This window comes from Pogona vitticeps, chromosome 13 (genome assembly GCF_051106095.1).
Source record: "Pogona vitticeps strain Pit_001003342236 chromosome 13, PviZW2.1, whole genome shotgun sequence".
Classification (NCBI taxonomy): domain Eukaryota; kingdom Metazoa; phylum Chordata; class Lepidosauria; order Squamata; family Agamidae; genus Pogona; species Pogona vitticeps.
In genome coordinates this window covers 19,618,566-19,640,095 of record NC_135795.1, presented here as the reverse complement: position 1 = coordinate 19,640,095, position 21,530 = coordinate 19,618,566, and the positions used below count along the sequence as shown (strand labels likewise).

The 21,530-nt window shown below is 51.9% G+C and overlaps 2 protein-coding genes across 2 annotated transcripts in view; one reads left to right on the top strand and one right to left on the bottom strand.

Annotated features, from left to right (window-relative positions):
- LOC110087037 (myosin-11) overlaps window positions 1-1,534 on the top strand; it is a 50,347-nt gene extending 48,813 nt beyond the window's left edge. Inside the window, exon 40 of the mRNA XM_078381560.1 lies at window positions 866-1,534. Within this exon, the coding sequence (XP_078237686.1) occupies window positions 866-1,010 (145 nt within the window). The 3' untranslated portion in view covers window positions 1,011-1,534. The remainder of the gene's footprint in view (window positions 1-865) is intronic.
- On the bottom strand, window positions 1,474-12,166 carry NDE1 (nudE neurodevelopment protein 1). The gene is made up of 9 exons (XM_072982784.2): window positions 12,019-12,166; window positions 8,343-8,454; window positions 8,022-8,175; window positions 6,965-7,113; window positions 6,486-6,622; window positions 6,099-6,278; window positions 5,458-5,549; window positions 4,539-4,657; window positions 1,474-3,159 (listed from the first exon to the last, which is right to left on the bottom strand). The coding sequence occupies exons 1-9, from the start codon at window positions 12,152-12,154 to the stop codon at window positions 3,066-3,068; spliced, it is 1,173 nt and encodes a 390-aa protein (XP_072838885.2). The 5' UTR covers window positions 12,155-12,166; the 3' UTR covers window positions 1,474-3,065.
- Between the last annotated feature and the right edge of the window lie 9,364 nt (window positions 12,167-21,530).

The following is a 21,530-nucleotide window of genomic DNA, read 5'->3' as shown; positions in this document are numbered from 1 at the left end:
TGAGAGAGGAGCGCAACATGAGAAAACGTGCCCTTTGTGGCTCGAGAGCTGATGGCTACAAGTGACAGGCAGAAAAAGTTACTTTTGGACTACAATATCCAGAATCCCCAAGAGCAGTCATGGTACTTTAGAGGAGTCTCAAAACTGAATTCCAGAAACGAGATTCTTTTTTTCCCTCTCTGCTGAAAGCAAGGTATTATGGCCTATATGTGTTTGGCACCGAAATAAACACACCATTCTGCCTTAAGGACTAGAAAGGGAACCCCCCCTCTTTTTTTGAAACAGAAAAAAAGAGAGGAATTTCCTAGCTGCCGAAGACTGTCCTGCCTCTCCCTGAACAATTGCATCAATCTGCAGTCACAAGAACACTGGACTCTGGTTTGGCAAACCCAGTCATGCTCACGAATAACACAAGAGCTTGCTCGGGTGCACTCAGCTTTTCTCCCTTCCATCAGCCACGTCTAAATAATAATAATAATGATCCTCTCTGAAGCAGCTGGTCCGTTTACCGTTCTGTAATATTTGTAGGTTCTCTTTTGCAGGCAAAAAGAAATGATTGGCCACCCGTTCAGCTTGGCTGTTGTGACACATGGATATGTCTATATAATTTGACAGCCTGCTTTCTTGCCTGAGGCCCTGCGTTTAACCCTTTTTTTCCAAGCGCCTTTCCTCTTTCCAGACTAAGGTGTTCACAAGCATTACCTTCGCCTTTTTTTTCTGATTTAACTTCAGCTCTGCACTTTGCACCACTCACAGAAAAGCATCCTCTCCAACGGGGAAGAGGCTACCCAGAGACTTAACAAGTAAAATGCCTTTATCTGTATGGCTGACCAATTTTTTTTTCCTCCCCGTCTTTTGACTGCAGGCGGGGGAACGAGCCAGCCTCTTTTGCCCCCTCCCGCCGATCTGGGGGCGGTGGGCGGCGCACCATCGAAAATGCTGCCGAAGGGTCCGAAGAAGAAGCGGACGCGCGGGACGGAGACTTCAACGGAACCAAAGGCAGCGAATAATGTTTTCGAAGGCCACGCTTGCTGATCTAAACACTGCAGCAATGAATGCGAGAAAGGGGGGGGCAGCGTTTACTGTTTGGCACTCGCTTTAATTCCGAAACCACTTTCGCCCACCTTACGGCTTCTGATCAGAACACAGCTGCCCTTTATGCCCGTGTAAGCGCTTACTCTCTGAGATGAAGAAGTGGCCTTTGCTTTATTGTACTTTATGGAGGAATGCAACGTTTATGGTGTGACCAAAGCCCTGGACCCGATTCAGCAGGATGCTTTCCGCTTGGCTGGTGGCTCTTCCCCCCCGATCTCGGCTGCCATTTCAACTCCACCCTGTCGTACCTCCTCACATCATCTCTGGATACCTGCACCCCCAACTCTCCACCGTACACAAGGTTCAAGCGCCTTTCTTAGCCACTTCCGTGTTTCCCATTTTTTTGCCCTCCCGCCCAAAAAATAAAGTCAGCTCCTGTTGTGGTTTTAGAGATAAATTTTGTGCTTGACAACACACTAATAAAAATTGATTAAAATCCCTGGGGCTTTGGTGGTCTTGTCTGCGATAACGCGAGATCCCTGGTTTCCTAGCCTGCAGCAAAAAAACTTCAGAACATTCAAGGTCTTGTCTTATCCACACAGAGGACTAGCACCTTTGCTTCGTCCAGAACCGTAGGCACAGGAAGCCAAATTCCAAGATCTTGCCATCACATAGGAAGAATTCACCATCTGTTGACCAATTTTTCCTCACTTGACTTCAATAGTTGGGGACTCTTGATTGAACACTCAACTGTACAGCCCACAAAAATGGCCTCTTTCACCCCGAACGGCCACGCGGCTCTCTCCAGAGAAGACGGCGCATGTTCAAACCCCGCGACCAACAGTCCTGCTCCCCTCAGGGGTGGAAGCGGCCATACTTCGGCTCCAAGGCTGCCGGGAAGGCATGGCCGGTTGTGCGTCAGAGGTGCTGAATCCCATCGAGTCACGCTGGTTCAAAGTCAGCTGTCTCTTTATTGCCTTCAAGTGCTGTTGTGCGCCGCCAGAACGACAACTCCCGTCACCCCCCAGGCGGTGCGGCAGCTGCCAGGGGAAGATGGGAGGTGTTGGGAGTGCCACACACCTGGAAAACACCTGCTGGCCGCTTGTGTAGCTGTCCACCAAGATCAAAACCTGGCGCCCATCCATTCCTCATAAACAGCAGAAGGGAGTGAAAAATGAAAAACGGCCCCAATGGGCCAACACTCCGCTTCACTCTTCTGCAGCCGACGCCAGCATCTCCAGAGATGCACCCCCACCCTCTCTGTAGCACAACACCCTCCTTACAAACTCCTTAAGAGACCCAAACAGTTACATGAGACAAGCGAAACCCACACCAGGAAGCACGGAGAGGGTCCGTAGGGCAGGCGCTTTTACAAATGCGGGAGTTTTCCCCCCATGGATGGCTTTCAGGGAACGTGCTAGTTCCTAACCACCGTCGCCCAGGAGAGAAGAGCCAGGCGCGAGGCTTCGCTCCTAAGGCACCAAGCGAGAAAGGGCTGGGCAGGCGAGGCGGCTCGGCTCTTCCCCCGGGAGTCAAAGCAAAACGGGCACCGCCAGGACGTTCCGGTTCACGTGACATCACGGCCAAATATCGCTATCCACAAAAAGCCACGCTGGGCCCCTCTGCCCCCCCCCAACTTCATGTCCCTTGGGCCTTTTTCTCTAGGCAGCAGCTTTTGCTCCACCAGCTGTGTTTTTCAGCTTAACTCCGGCCTCAGGAGTTCTGGATCTGTCCCTCCAGGTTCACTCAGGTATTACGTGGCAAAACCTCTCCTCTCCTGCCGTCCCTCCTTGCTGGCACGGTGTGCTGGACTGAACAACGGTCGTTCTGTAGCCCAGCATCCCCAGGAAGTAGGGGGGAGACCAAAGCCAGTCCGACGGGATGGCGCAGAGTCCCTCGGCCCCTCGTACAGCTGCCGTTCCACGGTCCTCTTCTCTCCCACCACCCTCTCTTCATCCCAGGTGAGCAGGAGTGTTAGTAGTCTGTTAAAAACGGGGACAAAGGAACGGATTCCCACGCAGAGGAAAACATCAGAGAAGCATCTGGACCACCCCTTGTGGGGGAAGGCCCACCGACCCTGCGAGGCTGGACGGCCGCATCCCTAACTCCAGCCGCTTTGGCAACCTGCAGAGAGAGAGAGAGAGAGAGAAATGGAAAGTCAGCAGACTCACAAGCCGTTTAGAGTTAGGATGATGTGAAGCAGTCAAACAAGTAGAGACCAGAACATGAGAAGGGATCCTCGGGTCTATCCAACCCTCTTAGGTCTCACTGTTTTGAAGAAAAGGACCAATCAAACAGGGAAAGCGTTTGCCTGCCATACCAGTGGAAGGGGTGTCAAGATGCTCTTATCTGCCCCTTCTTACCCCACTGGCAAGAAAACTATAAATTCCTTTTGCTGCTTCTAACCAGACAAGGCCCACAATGCCCTCTATATGTTTCTGCCTTTATTGGCCTCCTCCAGGACTGGGGCACCGCGAAGCCAATGTCGCTGGAAGAAAAGAGGCATGCCAGAGAAGTTATTCAAGCTCGGGAAGGGAAAAAAACCCTTCACAGGAATCTTTCATGATGTAACACACAAAACATGTTTCGAGAGAGAGGCCAGGCCCTGTTATGAGCCAGTTCCTTCTCTCATCTCCTGGCACCTCGAGTGAGTGAGTGAGTGAGTAAGGAATTTTGGCCCCTGGCATAAACAAGGCGTGCCCAAGTGTGGACGCAGCCTGGTCCCGAGGCTTGCAATGAGTTATGCAAGGGGCAAACACGCTTAAGTTCATTTATCCTGCTCCCAAATTCTCAAGAGTCCCAACTCAGAATCGCCCACAGTAGACCCCCTGCTGCCCCCCAGTTGTGGGGCGCGGGGGGGGGGAGAGAACTGCTAGAAATCATCTAAAGCGAAGAGAACGGCACTCCTGCCAGCCCCAGACAAGAGTGGCGTAGGGATGATAGGAGATGCCGTCATCTTCTGGAGGGCCACAGCTTCTCTACCCCACGACATAAAGCTTGGAAAAGTTATGGTTCCAGATGCGAGGTTTCAGGAGCTGCAGTGGGAAAGCACAAGCGACTTTTTCTCTCTCTGCCTCGGCTTATTCTCTTCAAACTCGTTTCCCGAAGAACTCGGCCAAGCCTTGGGATCCCTGCTTGCTTGCTGGCCTCTTCTTTTGCTTCCTTCCCTTGATTCCTAGTTCAGTTTTAAAAGTCCTTTGGAGTAAGAGGCGGTCTTAGGCAGGAGCAAGCATTATGTACCCCTCCAGAAATTTGGGAGTATATTCTTCCCCCCACCCCCCCAATCAAAGCTAGGCAGATCAGAGATTTTGGAAACAGAGGTCCAGAAGGAGGGCTCGGGTTCTGCTTGACAATAATATTAAAAAAGACAAATCCTCTATTTTCTCTGCCGGATCGCCCTGCTGGCCCGACCGTGCTTGCTTTTCCTCTGTGCTCTGCACCCCAGTTGTGACCCAGTACAAGTTTCTAGTCCCTGCTGAATGAAGCAGGGTGCCCAGACTCACCCTTGGGAAACGTAGGGACCGCTCAGCCGCCTCTCAAAAGCCTCTCTGCCCAAACAGGCTGGGTATGGAGCTTGGTCATAGACGAAGTTTCGGCATGAGGCTAATTTGGATTCCAGGGCCTAGAAGCAAGGGGTGGAGAGAGAGGAGAGAGAGAGAGAGAAAGATGGAAAGAAAGAAAGAAAGAAAGGAATGAAAGAAGGAAAGAGAGAAAGCAAGCAAGCAAGAAAGAATTCTTTTAGTTCAAAACCCTGCGGTAAGAAAGACAGTTCCTTTTTTTTAAGGTCTCAGGCTGCAGAGCCAGAGGTTGTTACTTACTTACTTACTTACTTACTTACTTACTTACTTACTTACTTAGTTAGTTAGTTAGTTAGTTGGTTAGTTAGTTAGTTTATTCATTCATTCATTCATTCATTCATTCATTCATTCATTCATTCATTCATTCATTCATTCATTCATTGCATTTATACCTCGCCCATCTAGTCAACTGACTACTCTGGGCGGCTTCCAACACATATACGTAATAATATAAAATATAACAACATTTAAACATCAGTAATAGAGTTATTCAAAAGGGGAAAAAATAGGAAAATAAATAAATCTAATAATATCTGAGGGAAAGGCCTGCCTCAACATCCAAGTTTTCAATTGGTTTTTAAAAATGCCCAGCGAAGGGGCCGCACGGATCTTTGGAGGGAGATTATTCAAAAGTTCGATTCCCCCCCCCCCCAGTGCCTCCTTAGCAAGGTCTGGACTCGGTGATCTGAAGGGTCCCTTCCAGCTCTGCCGTTCTGAGATTACATTTTGATAATCATTTTTGCCTTGTTCTGATTGTTGTATTGTTCTAATTTGGGTCTGTGACCATATAATAAAGAAAGCGATTATTTTATTGTATCTTATTACTGTAAGTGGGATCACTCACCCCAACCTTCCGGAGAAGGTCTCCCACAATGTTGAGCGCCGAGATTCGGGCTGCGGGGGTAAGCGGGGTTCCACAGTAGCTGTCCTCAAAACCTTTAGGGAAATATATACCATATAAATCCACAGCAAACACCCCGTACTTTCTACCAGCAGAAAAATAAGTACAAGTTCACACACGACGAATATTCGCTTTAACTTTTTGTGCGCATTCTAAACATACTGATCCTCTGGGAACAGCCTTAAAAGTATGTGAAATGTCAAGAGCTGTTCCATCTTCCTGACGCATTTGCAACTCCCTTTTAAAAAGAGATCAAGCTTTTAAAAAGTAACAGCATAGGACAGTAGCAGTTGAAGATTCATAGCAAACCATCATTTCTGTTTGATTTCTTCTCAATCTCCAGCATCCCCGCCCGAGCCCACCAACTTACACCCTGCCTCGTTAGAGTTATTCAATCCACACTCAAGTGAACTGAAAGGCATGGCACTGCACCTTCTTCCACTTCCCACAAGGGGGAGGCGTCAGTTTAAACACCCTTGCTGTTAAGCAGGGCTCTGATGGAAAGGAAACAACAACCCCAGTAGAATGCGAAGAGCGGGGGGGGGGGAGAGAAAAAACTTAAAATAACACCCCCCCCCTCTCACCCCTTCTGGCTGTTCCTGGGGTGCTCCTCCCAAGCCCAGACCCCCGGTAGGTGGCGGGTGTCGAAGACGCAGAAAAGGTGGCTTGTACGGCTGTGTCCGCACGTTCGGTTTCCGGTGGAGCTTCGACCGTTCCCTTCGGTTTCTCTTGTTTCTGTTGCACGGCCAGTTCTTGACGCAAATCTAGGGGGGGGGAAACAAAACCCCGAAGGGAGCGTGTGAGGCTGATGCGGCCTTTTCCTCCCCACCAAAGCCGTCTCCCTTCCGAGAGTGTTTTAAACGGCTCGTTAATCCAGGTCACGCCACCTGCAGCATGAAATGGGAGGGTGGGGGAAAAGATGGGAGCCACGGATCCCGATCGGAAGCCAGCCACCCGCCCTCCGGCCCCACCTCGGGCTTCGTCCTTCAGACGCTGCACCGACACCAGCAGGTTCTCCTTCTCGTCCAGTTCGCTCTCCAGGAAGGCGTTCCTCTCGATGGCCTGGTTCAGCCGCTGCTCAAAATCTTCCAGAGACATGATGGTGGCTCTGCGGGGAAAAGGACCAGGACCGTTAGCGAGCATCCGAGGTCCCTTAGCAGACTACAGATCCCATGATCCCCTCGGACAGAGCCGCAGCTGCTCAAGCCGGGATCAAACAGGTAGAACGGGGTAGCACAGACCCTTCTTTCATCCGAGGAGAAAAGCAGAACAAACTCAACAGGAGAGCCCCCCCCCCTTTTAAGGTCCCTGGAGTATTGGAAACGGAAGAAGGGGGATCTCCAACCTCATCCATCCTCCAAACCTAGACTCGGGAATTTCCTTCTTACGGCGGCCAAGCAGAAAAGCTTGGCCCCCGTCGGGGGAGGCCCCGATCCAGGCTCGGACGTACCTCTTTGCTCTTTCCAAGTCGTCGTTGGCCTGTTCGAGCTCCCGGATGTATTTCTGCAGCTGGTCCTTGACGGCTTTCGTTCGGGCCAGTTCCTCCTCCAGAGCCGAGATCTGCTGGTGCCCTTCCGAGTGATGGGCCGAGATCTTCTCCTGATCCAAAGAGGTGGGGAAGGGGGAAAAATCGCAGAAGTCTTAGCCCATAGTCCTGCAAACATGATTTCCCGGCCCTGAGCCATTGGAATTCTCTCTCTCTCTCTCTCTCTCTCTCTCTCTCAGGCTGCCTACCTCACAAGGTAGTGAGGGTGAACTGCAGAAAAGGAGCATCGGGATGCCACTTTGAGCCCATTAGAGGAAAAAGCAGGATCCAGCCACTTTGGGCGCTTCCCAAGACCATTGAGAAGGCGCCCCTGTGTTCAAAAGACGCACTCCGGACCACACCACAAAGCCCAGATCAGTTTATTGGCAGAGGTCGTGAATTGGGCCACCAGCTTGAGAAGAGCGGCCGGATGGGGGCCTGTCCTCACCGGAGGGGGGGCTTTCCTGGCCTCGCTCCAGCCCGTGACTCACTCAAAGGACGCTTCCAAAGCCTGACCCACTGACCCGAACCTGGCTCTCCTCGCTGCATTGCAGCTTGCCGGGGCTTCCCCCCCCCCCAATTACAACCGCCAGGCGACCAGCAGGGGGGCCCATCAATAGGGCCTCTGTCTTCGCCTTCGCGGCCGGCTGCCCCTGTGCGTCGGGGACTTGCGCCAGGGAACGAATGGGCCGATTGTCCACAGTGCTCGACAACACAAAAGCAAGGGAATAACCATTGATCTCCCTTGTTTTCCTTTGCTTTCAAGCAATATATTTACTCCCTTCTTGTTGATTTAAAATGTTTGTATAAACCGCTTTTCTCCCACTGGATCCGAGAAAGGATCAAAAGAAACGAAGTTAAAAGCTAAAACAATAAACCATGACTCTATTAGAAAAGGATGTTTTTAATATTGTATTTCGGGTAGACCCCACACCCTACGACATCCCAGATAAACTCCTCCCCCTCCCGCATCCCTCCTCACCTTAACGGACTCGATCTCCATCCGCAGGCGGTTGTTGTCCGCAAGGAGGTCTCGATTCCGGGTCTCCATCTGTTGCAGCTGCATCTCCAGCTCAGCTTCGTATTCCCGGCTGCCTTCCTGGAATTCCCGCAGTTCGTCCTGGGCGTTCTCGGCGCTGCGGGAGCAAAAGCAGGCAGAGAATCAGGACCGCTAAAATCAGAACGCTCGCGGACGGTGCTTCCGGGGTCCCCGAAAGTGGCCTTTCCACAATCGGCCAAATCGCAAACCCTGGAAGGCAACACAGGGAGGTTCGAAGCCCATCGAGACGCCCACACGCTTTACCATTCTTTATATTTGGCGGCCAGCTCCTTCCAGTAGCGCCGCTCTTCTTCCACCGAGCCAAACTGGTTCTCCTCTGCATCGTTCATCGTGGAACCCCTTTTAGCTCCGTTTCCTAGGGGAAAAGGAGATCAATCACGTTGGGGGAAACCCTCTTGTCTCTACAGCCTGTGGCTTCTTCTTTTAAACCCCAGTTTTAGATACAGACCCAAAAATATATTTTTAAAAAAAACCACCACAACTGGCAGGCCCAGAAATGTTACACGCGGGTCCCCAACAATCCTGTGGATGACAAAAAAAAGGTATAAAGAAGCCCACTGCAGCACTCAACACATGCTCAGGAGATCTGCTCCCCCTTGTGATGTAAAATATCAGAAACTCCTGGACACCAATTGTTCCACTTCCCTTGAAGTAGGGTTTAAAATGTTGTCAAGCCAGGTTTTTAAAACAAACGACATCTTAAGATGATGCAGGCACAGGACTAAGCCTATGCAAGCCAGGATGGTGGATGATGTTTCGAGCGCCCAGTGGGAAATCTTTCCCACCTACTAGCTCTCCAGTCTTAACTCGGCAGGCAATAAACGCGGCCGCCATGCGGCTCACCCAAATGACACCCATCCAGTTCTGCCTTCTTGCCAGGCATCCAGAGCGACCCAGATACCTCCGTGACGCGTCTGGGCTCATGAGGACTACAGACCTGCTCACAGCTTTTAAAAAAAACAAAACAAAGGCTGGCAAATGCAAACACCAAGCCCAGTAACAGCACAAAGAACAGGGGAGCCGAATCAAGTCCCCCTGCTTTGACTCTGACTAGACACTCTGCTTCTCTTTAGGTCTGCAGCCGGTCCTTGACGGCTTCGCTTCGGGCCAGTTCCTCCTCCAGAGCCGAGACCTGCTGGTACCCTTCCGCGTTGTTTTTTGGCAACAAGGAAAGAACCGGTTATTTTGATCCCAAGCGGAACAGCCACCCAGCCAACAAATGGACAACGTTCTTCCTGGGTGTTATATGTGCCCCCCCCCGAAAAAAAAACCACACACAACTTATTTTGCAGCTGCCACCTTCATCCGAGCCCTGTTCCCCCAGCCAAAAAACATTTTAAAAAACCCCTCCGAAAATCCTCCCTGAGAAACAACACCAACAACTTAAGGACTGTTGTTTCTCTGTGTCCTGGCACAGTGACTTTAATTAGGTCGTGGGTCCACATTGAGCTGTGAAACTCACCCGACAGCCTTGGGCCACGTTCCCCTCTCTCGGGCCTACTTCCCAAGGCTGTCGTGAAGTTAAGACGGCAGAAGGAGAGCTTTGTATGCTATCATCATCATCATCATGTTAGGGACCCCTCTGGATCATGGACTCCAGCCCCAGTCATGGAGGCGCCGTGGAAGATTCTAACTCCCATCCTCTGGCTCCACAACCCAATGCCTTCAACCACTGAGCTATTTGGCAGTTCCAGCCCTCTCGTGAGCTCACTAGACAAACGGCGTGGTAGAAATCTTCACAACCACGAACTCATGACCATAAAGTGCCTGAATCCACCTTCTGGCCCGTTTTTTTCTCCTGCGGGAATTTTTATTGGTTGATTCAAATCCTCGACCCAGGCTTGTTGGTGCCAAACTTTTTTTAAAGGGGGGGGAGATAAAGGGGACATTTGCAAGTCAAAGTCAGTGGGGGCCGAGTACCGGGGGGCTGCATGAAAGGAGCCTGAAAGAGGCCAAGCGAGTGACGCCAGCCGAGCGGAATTCACGCCAGCCGAGCCCCGGGATAAGAACGAAGAGCCTCCAAGACCAGGCAGAGAAGCGGTTGGGGTTTCAGACCTGCCCCCCCCCACACTTCCACCGTGGGTCTAAGAGGCCTGTGGAGGCGCCTACATTATCTGCCCCTCCCCAAAGAGGGGGGAAGTCGAACGGAAGACGATTCAAGGCAAAGCGGAGACAGAAAACAGACCCACAACAAACACTGCCAGGCCATTCGAGAGGCAAAACCAAATTACAAAACTCGGATTGGCTTTTGAGCTACGGAGTTGCCGTGTTTTGCACTGGAGAAATAACACTGACTGCAGTTTCAAAACAAACCAACAACTGTTTCACTTTGCATGAAATGTGAGCCTTGTTTGTCCTACATTTTTTAAAATTTTATTTATTTATTAAACTTATATGCCACCCATTCAGATATAGTCTACTCTGGGCAGCTCACAAACACAGAGTAAAAACAGTTAATAAATATTGACAATTTTCAACATTTATACAAAAGACAATAGTTAAAAACAGAAAAAAGAAGAGGTAAGTTAAGGAAAGCCCGGAGGGAAGGCCTGTCTATATAACCAGGTCTTGAGTTGGGTTTTAAAAATGCCCAGCAAGGGAGCCAAATGGATCTCGGGGGGGGGGGGGGGGGGTTGTTCCAGAGACATCAAAATACTATTTATGCCCACCCTAACAGCAAAACAAATGACAATGATGCTTTCTTCTCCACTTTCCCTTTTTTGGGGTGGGGGGGAGGTTTATCCTTCATGTTTTCTCTCCCCTGGCCATGAGGTCTCTTGCTTATCCATCCTTCTGACTTGTCTCCCAAAGGCCAGGGAGGGGGTCCTTAAGTCCCCAACCCCCCCCCCACAGATCCTCAGGCCAAGAAAAAAAATAGGAGGGGGAACAAAACAGAAACACAAGAAGTTATCAGCTCTGTGCCCCCCCCCTTATGTTTTGGGTGGAAGGAAGGAAGAAGTAAAGAAAGAAAAGAAACCAGTTGCATTTGAAGCGAAAGAACCAAAATATCTTTAAAGCCTGCAAGCTTTCAGGATTTTGAGGGTTTTTTTTTTTGAGAAATCTTTACCAGGCTGAGTGAAACAAGAAGTCGGAAAACTTTTAGTCGGAGCTGCAAGCTTAAAGAGGCACGAGGGAGTGGGTTGTGTTTGTGTGTGAGAGTGTGTCTCTCACACTCGCAACGAGGGGGCCGGATCCAGCCGCGGGGCTTCCTCCCAGCTGGCTGCGGAAGTTAGAAAAACAAAACAGGCCGGCTCTGCCTCTGAGTCACGGGGGGGGGGGAGAGCAGGAGCTGGGCTCGGAGAGGAGGATGATGAGCGAGCGAGAGAGAGAGAAAGAGAAGGGGAAGTGATGGCCCTTACTTCTCCTCTCCGAGCAGCAGCTGCAACTTCTCCAAACGTACACACACGCACACCAAAAGTTGTGTTACACCCAGGATGGTGTGTGTGTGTGTTGGGGGGGGACGCGTGGCCACCCCCTTCCACCTCCCTAGATAAGGGGGGGGTTTGTGCCCGAGGAGGGCCGGCGGGAGCTTCCGCAACCACCAGGGCGGTGGCACAGAGTTACACAGAACTGTTCGCGCCCCCACCCCCCAATAAAGAAGCGTCCTACGGACGGCACACCCATCAAAGGTGGCTATGGATGATGGGAGTTGTAGTCCAGGTGGACGGCGCCAGGCTGGCTGAGAGAAGGGGACGTTGGTGGGGATTGGGGCGAGGAAGGAGCGGGTAGAGAGAGAGAGAGAGAGAGAGAGAGAGAGAGAGATCCAGTGGCTTCCTCTTTTCTGCCATGGGTCCTCCACCTCTCCCCAGTCTCAAACTGGGCGAGAGGGATTCATTTCCCCCCCCGCCGCTGCTTCTCTTCTCCCCCAAACTTCCTTTAAGACCCGCCTTAAAAGCCCCTAAATAAACTAAAGGCTCACCCTTTCCCTCCGAGAAGGTCCCGATCCACCCTCCGGCTCCCACTTCCGAGACGCCCCGGCGAAAGCGCGCACCCGCCCGCCCGGCCTCCGCTCCCCGGTCCGAAAGAAGCCACCCGGGCGCCGCGCCGCCTCCCATTGGCTGCCGGGGGACGCGGTCTCGCCCGCCTCGTCCAATCAGCGCCGACGGAACGCGTCCTTCCGAACGTTGAAACTTTTGTATCTTTCCTCCCGGGCCGCTTCAAAGGGTTTGCGAAGAGCGCCCCCTGCGGAGAAGGGAGGGGAGGGGCCGGGACAAAGGCGAGCGGGGGAGGGGAAGGGGCCTCTTTTGGAGGGGGGGGAAGAGCAGCGGGAGGAGCTAGGAGCCCCCCTCTCTTGAAGCTAAACAAAGCCTCTCGCCCCCCCCTTATGCACGGAGACTACAACTCCCAGAATCCCCAGTGTCTCAGCTGCCCAGGACGTTTTCGAAACAGGAGCCCAAATTAGGAACTTTTGTAAACTCGCTCTCGTTCTCTCTCTCTCTCTCTCTCTCAATTAACTTGTACCAGGGGGCAGTTCTTTAGAAGAACTCTAGAAGAACTAAGAAGTAACGTTTCCAAAGTTTTCACACCTTTTCCAAACTTTGCATCAGAACTTTGGAAACATTACTTTTTCAAACGACTAGTGGCTCCCAGATTCTCCACTGGCCGGATTCGGACCACTGACAGGATTCAGGGGCTTATGTAAGGTAGAAAAGTAACTTTTCAAAACTTTGCTTTTATTCTTTGATTTAAAAAGCAGCGGTAGCCAGCTTGGCCTTTGAAAATTTCCCAAATTGGGGTTCACACTTTCAGATGAGGGCACAAAAAAATACCCCTCAAAAAGTGTGCCAGCTTTTGAGAATCACAGGTCTCTTCAACTGTGAAGATGCTACCAGAGGAAGCTAGCTGTTGCCCATGAAACCTTCCACTGTTGCAGGAAATCTCGAGAGTATTTGGTCTCTCCATCTCTCGCAAATGCACCGCAAATAAATTTCCCTGTTCAGAGGCGGGCAGGGGCCGGGAGCAGTCTCATGCAGCAAAGCCTATGAAGAATTGTGTGGCACCTTAAGGCTTGTTGTTGTTTAGTCGTTTAGTCGTGTCCGACTCTTCGTGACCCCATGGACCAGAGCACACCAGGCCCTCCTGTCTTCCACCGCCTCCCGGAGTTTGGTCAGATTCATGTTGGTCACTTCGATGACCCTGTCCAGCCATCTCATCCTCTGTCGTCCCCTTCTCCTCTTGCCTCCACACTTTCCCAATACAGTGGTGCCTCGTTTAACGAATGCCCCGTTTAACGATGAATCCGTATAACGATTCATCTTTTGCGATCGCAAAAGCGATCGCATTACGATGTTTTAAATGGGGGAAAATCGCTTTGCGATGATTGTGGGGAAGCGCTTCCCCACGATCATCACAAAGCCCCCACTGATCAGCTGTGTTTCAGGGGGTGGAGAGAGCGAGCCCCGAAGAACAGCTGATGGGTGGGTTTTTTTTGCGAAGCTGGCTTTCGAGCCAGTTTCGCAAACCCCTCCCCGCCGCCCATCAGCTGTTCTTCGGGCTACCTCTCTGTGCGCTCCGATCTCCAGCCCTGACAACCCGGGCTGGAGATCCGAGCGGACAGAGAGGCAGCCCGAAGAACAGCTGACGGGCGGCGGGGAGGGTGTTTGCGAAGCTGGCTAGAAAGCCAGCTTCGCAAACCAATTCGAGCTTCGGGCTGCCTCTCTGTCCGCTCCGATCTCCAGCCCTGGCAACCCGGGCTGGAGATCCGAGCGGACAGAGAGGCAGCCCGAAGAACAGCTGACGGGCGGCGGGGAGGGTGTTTGCGAAGCTGGCTAGAAAGCCAGCTTCGCAAACCAATTCGAGCTTCGGGCTGCCTCTCTGTCCGCTCCGATCTCCAGCCCTGGCAACCCGGGCTGGAGATCCGAGCGGACAGAGAGGCAGCCCGAAGAACAGCTGACGGGCGGCGGGGAGGGTGTTTGCGAAGCTGGCTAGAAAGACAGCTTCGCAAACCCCTTCGAGCTTCGGGCTGCCTCTCTGTCCGCTCCGATCTCCAGCCCTGGCAACCCGGGCTGGAGATCCGAGCGGACAGAGAGGCAGCCCGAAGAACAGCTGACGGGCGGCGGGGAGGGTGTTTGCGAAGCTGGCTAGAAAGCCAGCTTCGCAAACCAATTCGAGCTTCGGGCTGCCTCTCTGTCCGCTCCGATCTCCAGCCCTGGCAACCCGGGCGGGAGATCCGAGCGGACAGAGAGGCAGCCCGAAGAACAGCTGACGGGCGGCGGGGAGGGTGTTTGCGAAGCTGGCTAGAAAGCCAGCTTCGCAAACCAATTCGAGCATCGGGCTGCCTCTCTGTCCGCTCCGATCTCCAGCCCTGGCAACCCGGGCTGGAGATCCGAGCGGACAGAGAGGCAGCCCGAAGAACAGCTGACGGGCGGCGGGGAGGGTGTTTGCGAAGCTGGCTAGAAAGCCAGCTTCGCAAACCAATTCGAGCATTGGGCTGCCTCTCTGTCCGCTCCGATCTCCAGCCCTGGCAACCCGGGCTGGAGATCCGAGCGGACAGAGAGGCAGCCCGAAGAACAGCTGACGGGCGGCGGGGAGGGTGTTTGCGAAGCTGGCTAGAAAGCCAGCTTCGCAAACCCCTTCGAGCTTCGGGCTGCCTCTCTGTCCGCTCCGATCTCCAGCCCTGGCAACCCGGAGAACAGCCTGGGTAGGCGGCGCAAGGAGGCTTCAAGCATCGGGGACAGGCTGGGGGGTGGACTGGGGAGCTTGAAGCCTCTCCGCGCCGCCTACCCCGGCCGTTCCCAGACTTCTGGAAGTCCGGGAACAGCCTGTGTAAGCAGCGCGGAGAGGCTTCAAGCTCCCCGGTCCACCCCCCAGCCTGTCCCCGCTGCTTGAAGCCTCTCCGCGCCGCCTACCCAGGCCGTTCCCAGACTTCTGGAAGTCCGGGAACAGCCTGTGTAAGCAGCGCGGAGAGGCTTCAAGCTCCCCGGTCCACCCCCCAGCCTGTCCCCGCTGCTTGAAGCCTCTCCGCGCCGCCTACCCAGGCCGTTCCCAGACTTCTGGAAGTCCGGGAACAGCCTGTGTAAGCAGCGCGGAGAGGCTTCAAGCTCCCCGGTCCACCCCCCAGCCTGTCCCCGCTGCTTGAAGCCTCTCCGCGCCGCCTACCCAGGCCGTTCCCAGACTTCTGGAAGTCCGGGAACAGCCTGTGTAAGCAGCGCGGAGAGGCTTCAAGCTCCCCGGTCCACCCCCCAGCCTGTCCCCGATGCTTGAAGCCTCTCCGCGCCGCCTACCCAGGCTGTTCCCGGAGGCTTCAAGCATCGGGGACAGGCTGGGGGGTGAATCGGGGAGCTTGAAGCCTCTCCGCGCCGCCTACCCCGGCCGTTCCCAGACTTCTGGAAGTCCGGGAACGGCCTGGGTAAGCAGCGCGGAGAGGCTTCAAGCTTCCCGATTCACCCCCCAGCCTGTCCCCGGAGCTCGGAAGGGAATTGTCGGCAGGGGACGGTGGCTTCGGGGTCCTTCCGAGGCCGCAGCCCACTGCCGACATTTTCCCCCAGCTGAGCAGCGGGGCTTGGATCCGAGCCGCGGTGGCTACCCCAGCCATGGCCGGACTCTAGGGAGTCCAGCCATGGCTGAGGTAGCCGCCGTGGGTCAGATCCAAGCCGCGGGGGGAGAGAGAAAACCGGATAATCCGTTCCAATTGGAACGGATTATCCGGTTTTCAATGCATCTCTATGGGAAATGGTGCTTCACATAACGATGTTTTCACATAACGTTTTTTTTTCTGGAACCAATTAACATCGTTATGCGAGGCACCACTGTACAGTATCAGGGTCTTTTCCAGGGAGTCCTCTCTTCTCATGAGAGGGCCAAAGTATTGGAGCCTCGGCTTCAGGATCAGTCCTTCCAGTGAGCACTCAGGGTTGATTTCCTTCAAAATGGATAGGTTTGTTCTCCTTGCAGTCCAGGGGACTCTCAAGAGCCTCCTCCAGCACCACAATTCAAAAACGTCCATTCTTTGGCGGTCAGCTTTCTTTATGGTCCAGCTCTCATTTCCATACATCGCGACTGGAAAACCCATAGCTTTTAGGATTTGGTTTAGGTTAGACAAGAGGCTATAAGAACATTATTTATTCTGTTGTCATTGTCTGTCATCCCAACTCTTTATAATTCTTTTTTTTTAAAATAAATCCCTCTTTAGTAAATGAACAATAGTGTTATTTTCTAGTGGTGGTTGTCGCATGAACACCCATGTTGACTGCTTGGTCGCAGATCAGAAGAGAGAAGGGGGACGAAAGGAAAGCACGATAGAAACTCTCAAAAGGTTGTAGGCAGTGTGACCTAAGGGTCTGAGGAAAGGCTTAAGGGAAGCCCCTTCCCAGTGTCAAACAATGGCTGATGAAAGGACCCAGGTACCATGAGGATGTGGAGCGGGCACATGGGATAAAGGAGCACATGGGATGCTCGTTTGGGTAACAGCAGGGTCAGATCCATTTCTGCTTTTGGGGGGGGGAATTGTATTTTTGGTGGCAAGTGGTACAAGGGGGCCCTGCAGCAATTTAAAAGAAGATTTGCTAGTTCTGGAGGCTTCCAGTCCTTGCAGTTCATATTTAACCCTTGAAAACGGTGGTCCAGAGAAGGAGTCGGGGGTTCGTAAAAAAAAAAAAAAGTCACATTGTCTCCATGATTAATTAATAAGATTTCACAGTTGAGAATGGTTTGCTGATCGACTTACGGATGAGGCTGCCCTAACTTATCGTCTGCTAATATTTCCCAAAGTCTCTCCCAACAGACCCGAAACTTTGTTCTTGAACTTCAGAGTTTCCAAAGGACCATCTCTCTCCTTAATGTTCCATTTCAAGATACTGTACCATGTTATCTGGCAAGCGTTGTATTGACTGAACGACAGGGGCAATGGTACGTCATGTAGCAGAACAACATAGCTTGCTCTGGGGAGGAAAAGGGCAGCTCTCAAACCCGGGTCCAGCAAAGAGGTTCAGCCTGCCATCAGGCCATTAGAAGCGGAAGAGGCAGAGGCGGCAGAAGGGGGGGGGGGAGGTTCACTTTGGACGAGGGTGAAACTGCAAAGAGACATTTGAAATCCAAGGTTGTCTGAAAACAACCATCTTGGTTTGCGGGAAAGGAGGTGCTTGGCATTGAAACCGGATAGGCACAGCCTGGCTAAGAGGTCTTTCCAAGTTTCATTGCATCCTTTGCAACAGCAGCACAGACAAGATACCTATGTTCTAGTTCAAATGAACTGTGAACTCTTGCCAGATGCCTAAACTGAGCTTATAGTATTCTGGATGTAACAGAAACCAAAACACACCTGAAAAGACAATCATGATGGAAAAAGTAGAAATAGAGGAAGGATGGATTTGAGACCAATTCACTCAGTAAAGGAAGCCACAACCTTTACTGAGTGCAAGATCCGAGCAGGGTTATTAAAGGCAAGATCTTTGGAAGGTCTTTAATATTTCCAAGGTTACCCTATACTGGAAGTGAGTTGACGGTATGTAACAACAGCCGTGTATAGTAATGCTATACCGGAGAATGTAGTGCCTGGACTCTATCCATCTTGGTTTTCACGCCATTTAAAGAGAACAAAACCACCAAGGGTCTAGTTATGGAAAGGCAGGCTTGCAAAATGAGCAGGGTTAGATTTATTACCACAGTAGAGCTCAGTTAGGATTGCCTGAAAACCACACTTTGCCCTTTTTTCCGGCTGGGCTATTTAGAATGGCTGGCTGGACAGCTCAGTGGTCAGAGGTTGGGGCTTTGTTTCCCCCCTCCCCGGGAGAACAGACAACCCGCGTGGCCTTGGACAAGCTGCGTCGTCCCAGAAGAAGGGGCTGGTAAACCACTTCTGTGTCCTCTCTACCTGGAAAAGTCTTGAAAAAAGGACCATCATAAGCCAGACTTAATTTGATGACATATTTTATTTTTATTATCATATCAGAAGTGATGGTAATGGTGGAACCGGTTTGTCCCAGATCATCCTAATTCATCCAGGTGGTACCACAGGTGCTGGTGCTGGTGCTGGTCCCTTCCCCGGGGTCCTCGGGCTCAATCCAGCCCTCACCAGACCCGGGCCCGCCAGCTGTTTCGGGCATCCAAGGTGGCTCCAACGTGGTGGCCGCAGGCTCCTCAAGGAAACGGATGGTCACAGCTTTAAGTCCTGTCGGTTCTGCCTCCGCGTGTTGACTTGCCTTCCTTCTGCATCCTCAGGGCCATGATTTTCTCGATCTGATTGCAGAGGGCCTCTTGTAATATTATCAGATCTTCTAACATTTGAAACTCGCCCTCACTTAGATTGGACCCTGCAAAGGGACAAATGTCAGCAGTGGGCTGTTCCTTTATTGCCCCTGGATCATTGATAGCCTCTAATACAACGGAACATTTTCCAGGTAAAAAAGAATGACGGCAGGTAGAAAAAGAACGAGTGCAGGTGGTCTTTGCCCATGCCATCTGGAATGTTTCCTGGCTACACTTCAACGAGGTCAGTTCTATCGGTCCCAAATAGCCATCACAGTCTTCCTCATAATATTCAGAGGAACTGGCAGAAAACTTTCTCGGACAGAATATATCCTCCTCCTCCTCCTCTTCCTCCTCCTCCTCCTCTTCCTCCTCCTCCTCCTCCTTCTCCTTCTCCTCCTCTTCCTCCTCCTCCTCCTCCTTCTCCTTCTCCTCCTCCTCCTCTTCCTCTTCCTCCTCCTCCTTCTCCTTCTCCTCCTCCTCCTCCTCTTCCTTCTTCCCCTTCTTCTCCTCCTCCTCCTCCTCCTCCTCCTTCTCCTCCTCCTCCTTCTCCTTCTCCTCCTCCTCCTCTTCCTCTTCCTCCTCCTCCTTCTCCTTCTCCTCCTCCTCCTCTTCCTCCTCCTCCTTCTCCTCCTCCTCCTCTTCCTCTTCCTCCTCCTCCTTCTCCTTCTCCTCCTCCTCCTCTTCCTCTTCCTCCTCCTCCTTCTCCTCCTCCTCCTCTTCCTCTTCCTCTTCCTCTTCCTCTTCCTCCTCCTCCTTCTCCTCCTCCTCCTCCTCCTCCTCCTCTGCTGCTGGAGATCTAGGAGCAGGTGGTGGTCCATGGTTTGAGGTGGCCCATCCTAGGAAACCCTTCAGGAGCTCCCACATCATGCAGATCGCTGCCATCATGAGAATGAACCTCCACGTGTTCTACGGGGTGAATGCTTCAAAGGGAGCACCCAGAACATCCGTCGGTGCCTCCTCCATCATTTGCTGGTCACTCAGCAAATGGCTGGCTGCACACAGGGAGCAGCTGCTAAGGTGGGCTCAGAACCGCATCACAAAGGAGCATCACAAGGAGCGCCTAGAGATTGTGTTTTCTCTCCACCAGAAACACTGAAGGCCTGCTTTGTAGAACGGGCACGCCTTTATATCCCTTTCCACAGAAAATACTTTCGTGTGTGTATTTGTTATTTTTTGCGCTTGTCACAGTATCACCATGGAAGCCAGTGCCAAGCAAGATGGTCTCTAACGGAGGAGTCCAGCAAATGTTTGAAATCACAATCATAATAATAACACAATCTTCAGTTCTTTTTTTAAAAAGAATCCAAGAATAAAGAAACCACCTCATGTTAAAATAAAATAAAAATACAAGTCAACAGCTTCAGTGGTTTTGTAGGAATAGCCATATGGAAAACCATTAAATCAGCAAATCTTTTTGATTCAGAGCTTTGCATTTAAGAAGGAAGGTCTATGGTGAGAAGCTGCCTTCATTTGGCTGGGGAACGAGATTTAACCGCCTCTGACTAGAGGTTTATTAAGTGACAAGAATTGTTCTCTCTCTCTGGATCAGGCGAAAGCACTTTCTATTGGAAGGTGTCCCGAAGTACAGTACAGAATGAAGGCTTATGCTTATTAGATCTGTGTTGTTTCAAATTAGTAATTCAAAAATGTCATTTTATTTTAATTTTTGGACAACAATTCAAAAGCATAAATTCTTCAGTGATCAGCCTTCTTTATGGTCCAGCTGGCTAACCTTAAGGCTTAGCCAGTTTAATTTGGCATCGCCCCCCCCCCCACTGGATAAGCCTTCCCCATTTCTAAGATCTCATAGGGGGGCCCTTTTCTCAGTCCCACGACCCTCATAGGCTCCTGGGTGTTGTTGACACCAGAGAGGGCATTTTTAGGGGCTGCTCCCGGCCTACGGAACTTTCCCCCCCCACAAGACGCCAGGTGGGCACCCTCCACGAGGCAGGCCATTTTGGGATTCTGCCATTTACTGAACTGAGAGGGGAAGGTTGCTATTGGTTTAAAAGTTTGCTTTTAACATTATTTCTTATTGGGTTTTGAATTGTGCTTTGTTCTTTCGATGGTCTGTAAACCTCCTCAAGAACCCCATGGGGCAGAAAGGTTGGAAATAAATTAGCCAATGAACGCAACCAACCAACCAACCAACCGAAATATCTTTCAGCAGGGAAGCGAGCCTTCTCCCTGGCATTCCACGCTCCATTCCTACCAGTCCTCATTTTTAATTAATTGAAGGAAACGCACCCACTTCCGAGAAACAGCAGCAGGCGGCCGAGGTGTGGGTGGCGTCCGTTTTCCAAGCATGAGCCACCAGGATCTCATTAATGGAAAGGAGAGCATCCTGAAGTTACAGGGCCTCATTATCCCTCACTGGGCTTCTCCCGCATGCGGGGCAGCCAGTTTTACCAGATGCCAGGCGGCTGGGCAGCGCCTGGCGTCAAGAGCAGGGCACCTCCAACTTCCAAATCTTTTGGCATGGAGGAGGGAACTGATGCCTGCCTTCGTGATGAGAAGCTCATCTTTAAGGTCTCATTTGTTTTCAACACTGAACTGGAGGTCGATGGCTTTAGGGCAGCTCGAGTGGGTGACAACTTTGTATGCACACACAAACAAGTCAGCAACAAGTACACCCCGACGTCCAGCCCGCCCAAGAAGCCTGCAGGGTGGACCTGCAAAAACTGATCATTGGGGGGGGAGTGTGGGAGGCACTCTATGCCCGCAGTGATAGTTATCTAGGGCTGGCCCTCTCTTGGGAACGCTGGCACAACAAAGAAATGGCTGGGATCCTATTGTGGATTTATGCCAGCCTACATAAATCACAACAGCGAATTGAGCTCACACTCCCAGTCACATGCCAGACACACCGCTTAGGGCTCAGCTGGGAATGCAGGCAGCCACCTGTTCCCGAGAAGCAGTTTGCCACTGTGGTTTACGCAATTGGACTTAAGCAGGCGTAAACCCACAGTAGGATTCTGCTCATTGTTCCCTAGCTCTGGATGAAACTCTCCATTGCATTCCTGTAGCTGGCTGGGGAAGGGCAGAGGTTTCAGGGGCCTTTCTGTCCCATAATCCAGCGGAAAAGAGGTGGGGAAAGACCACCGAACCTACATAGACCGTGGGGTAGACCGTGCAGCCACAAAGGTGGCAGGGTTCATTCCTTTAACTTCAGCCCAGGGACTGCCAGCATCTCCTCAGGCTGATTCTTGAACTATACTCCTCCTCCACCTGAGTCTTTAAAGT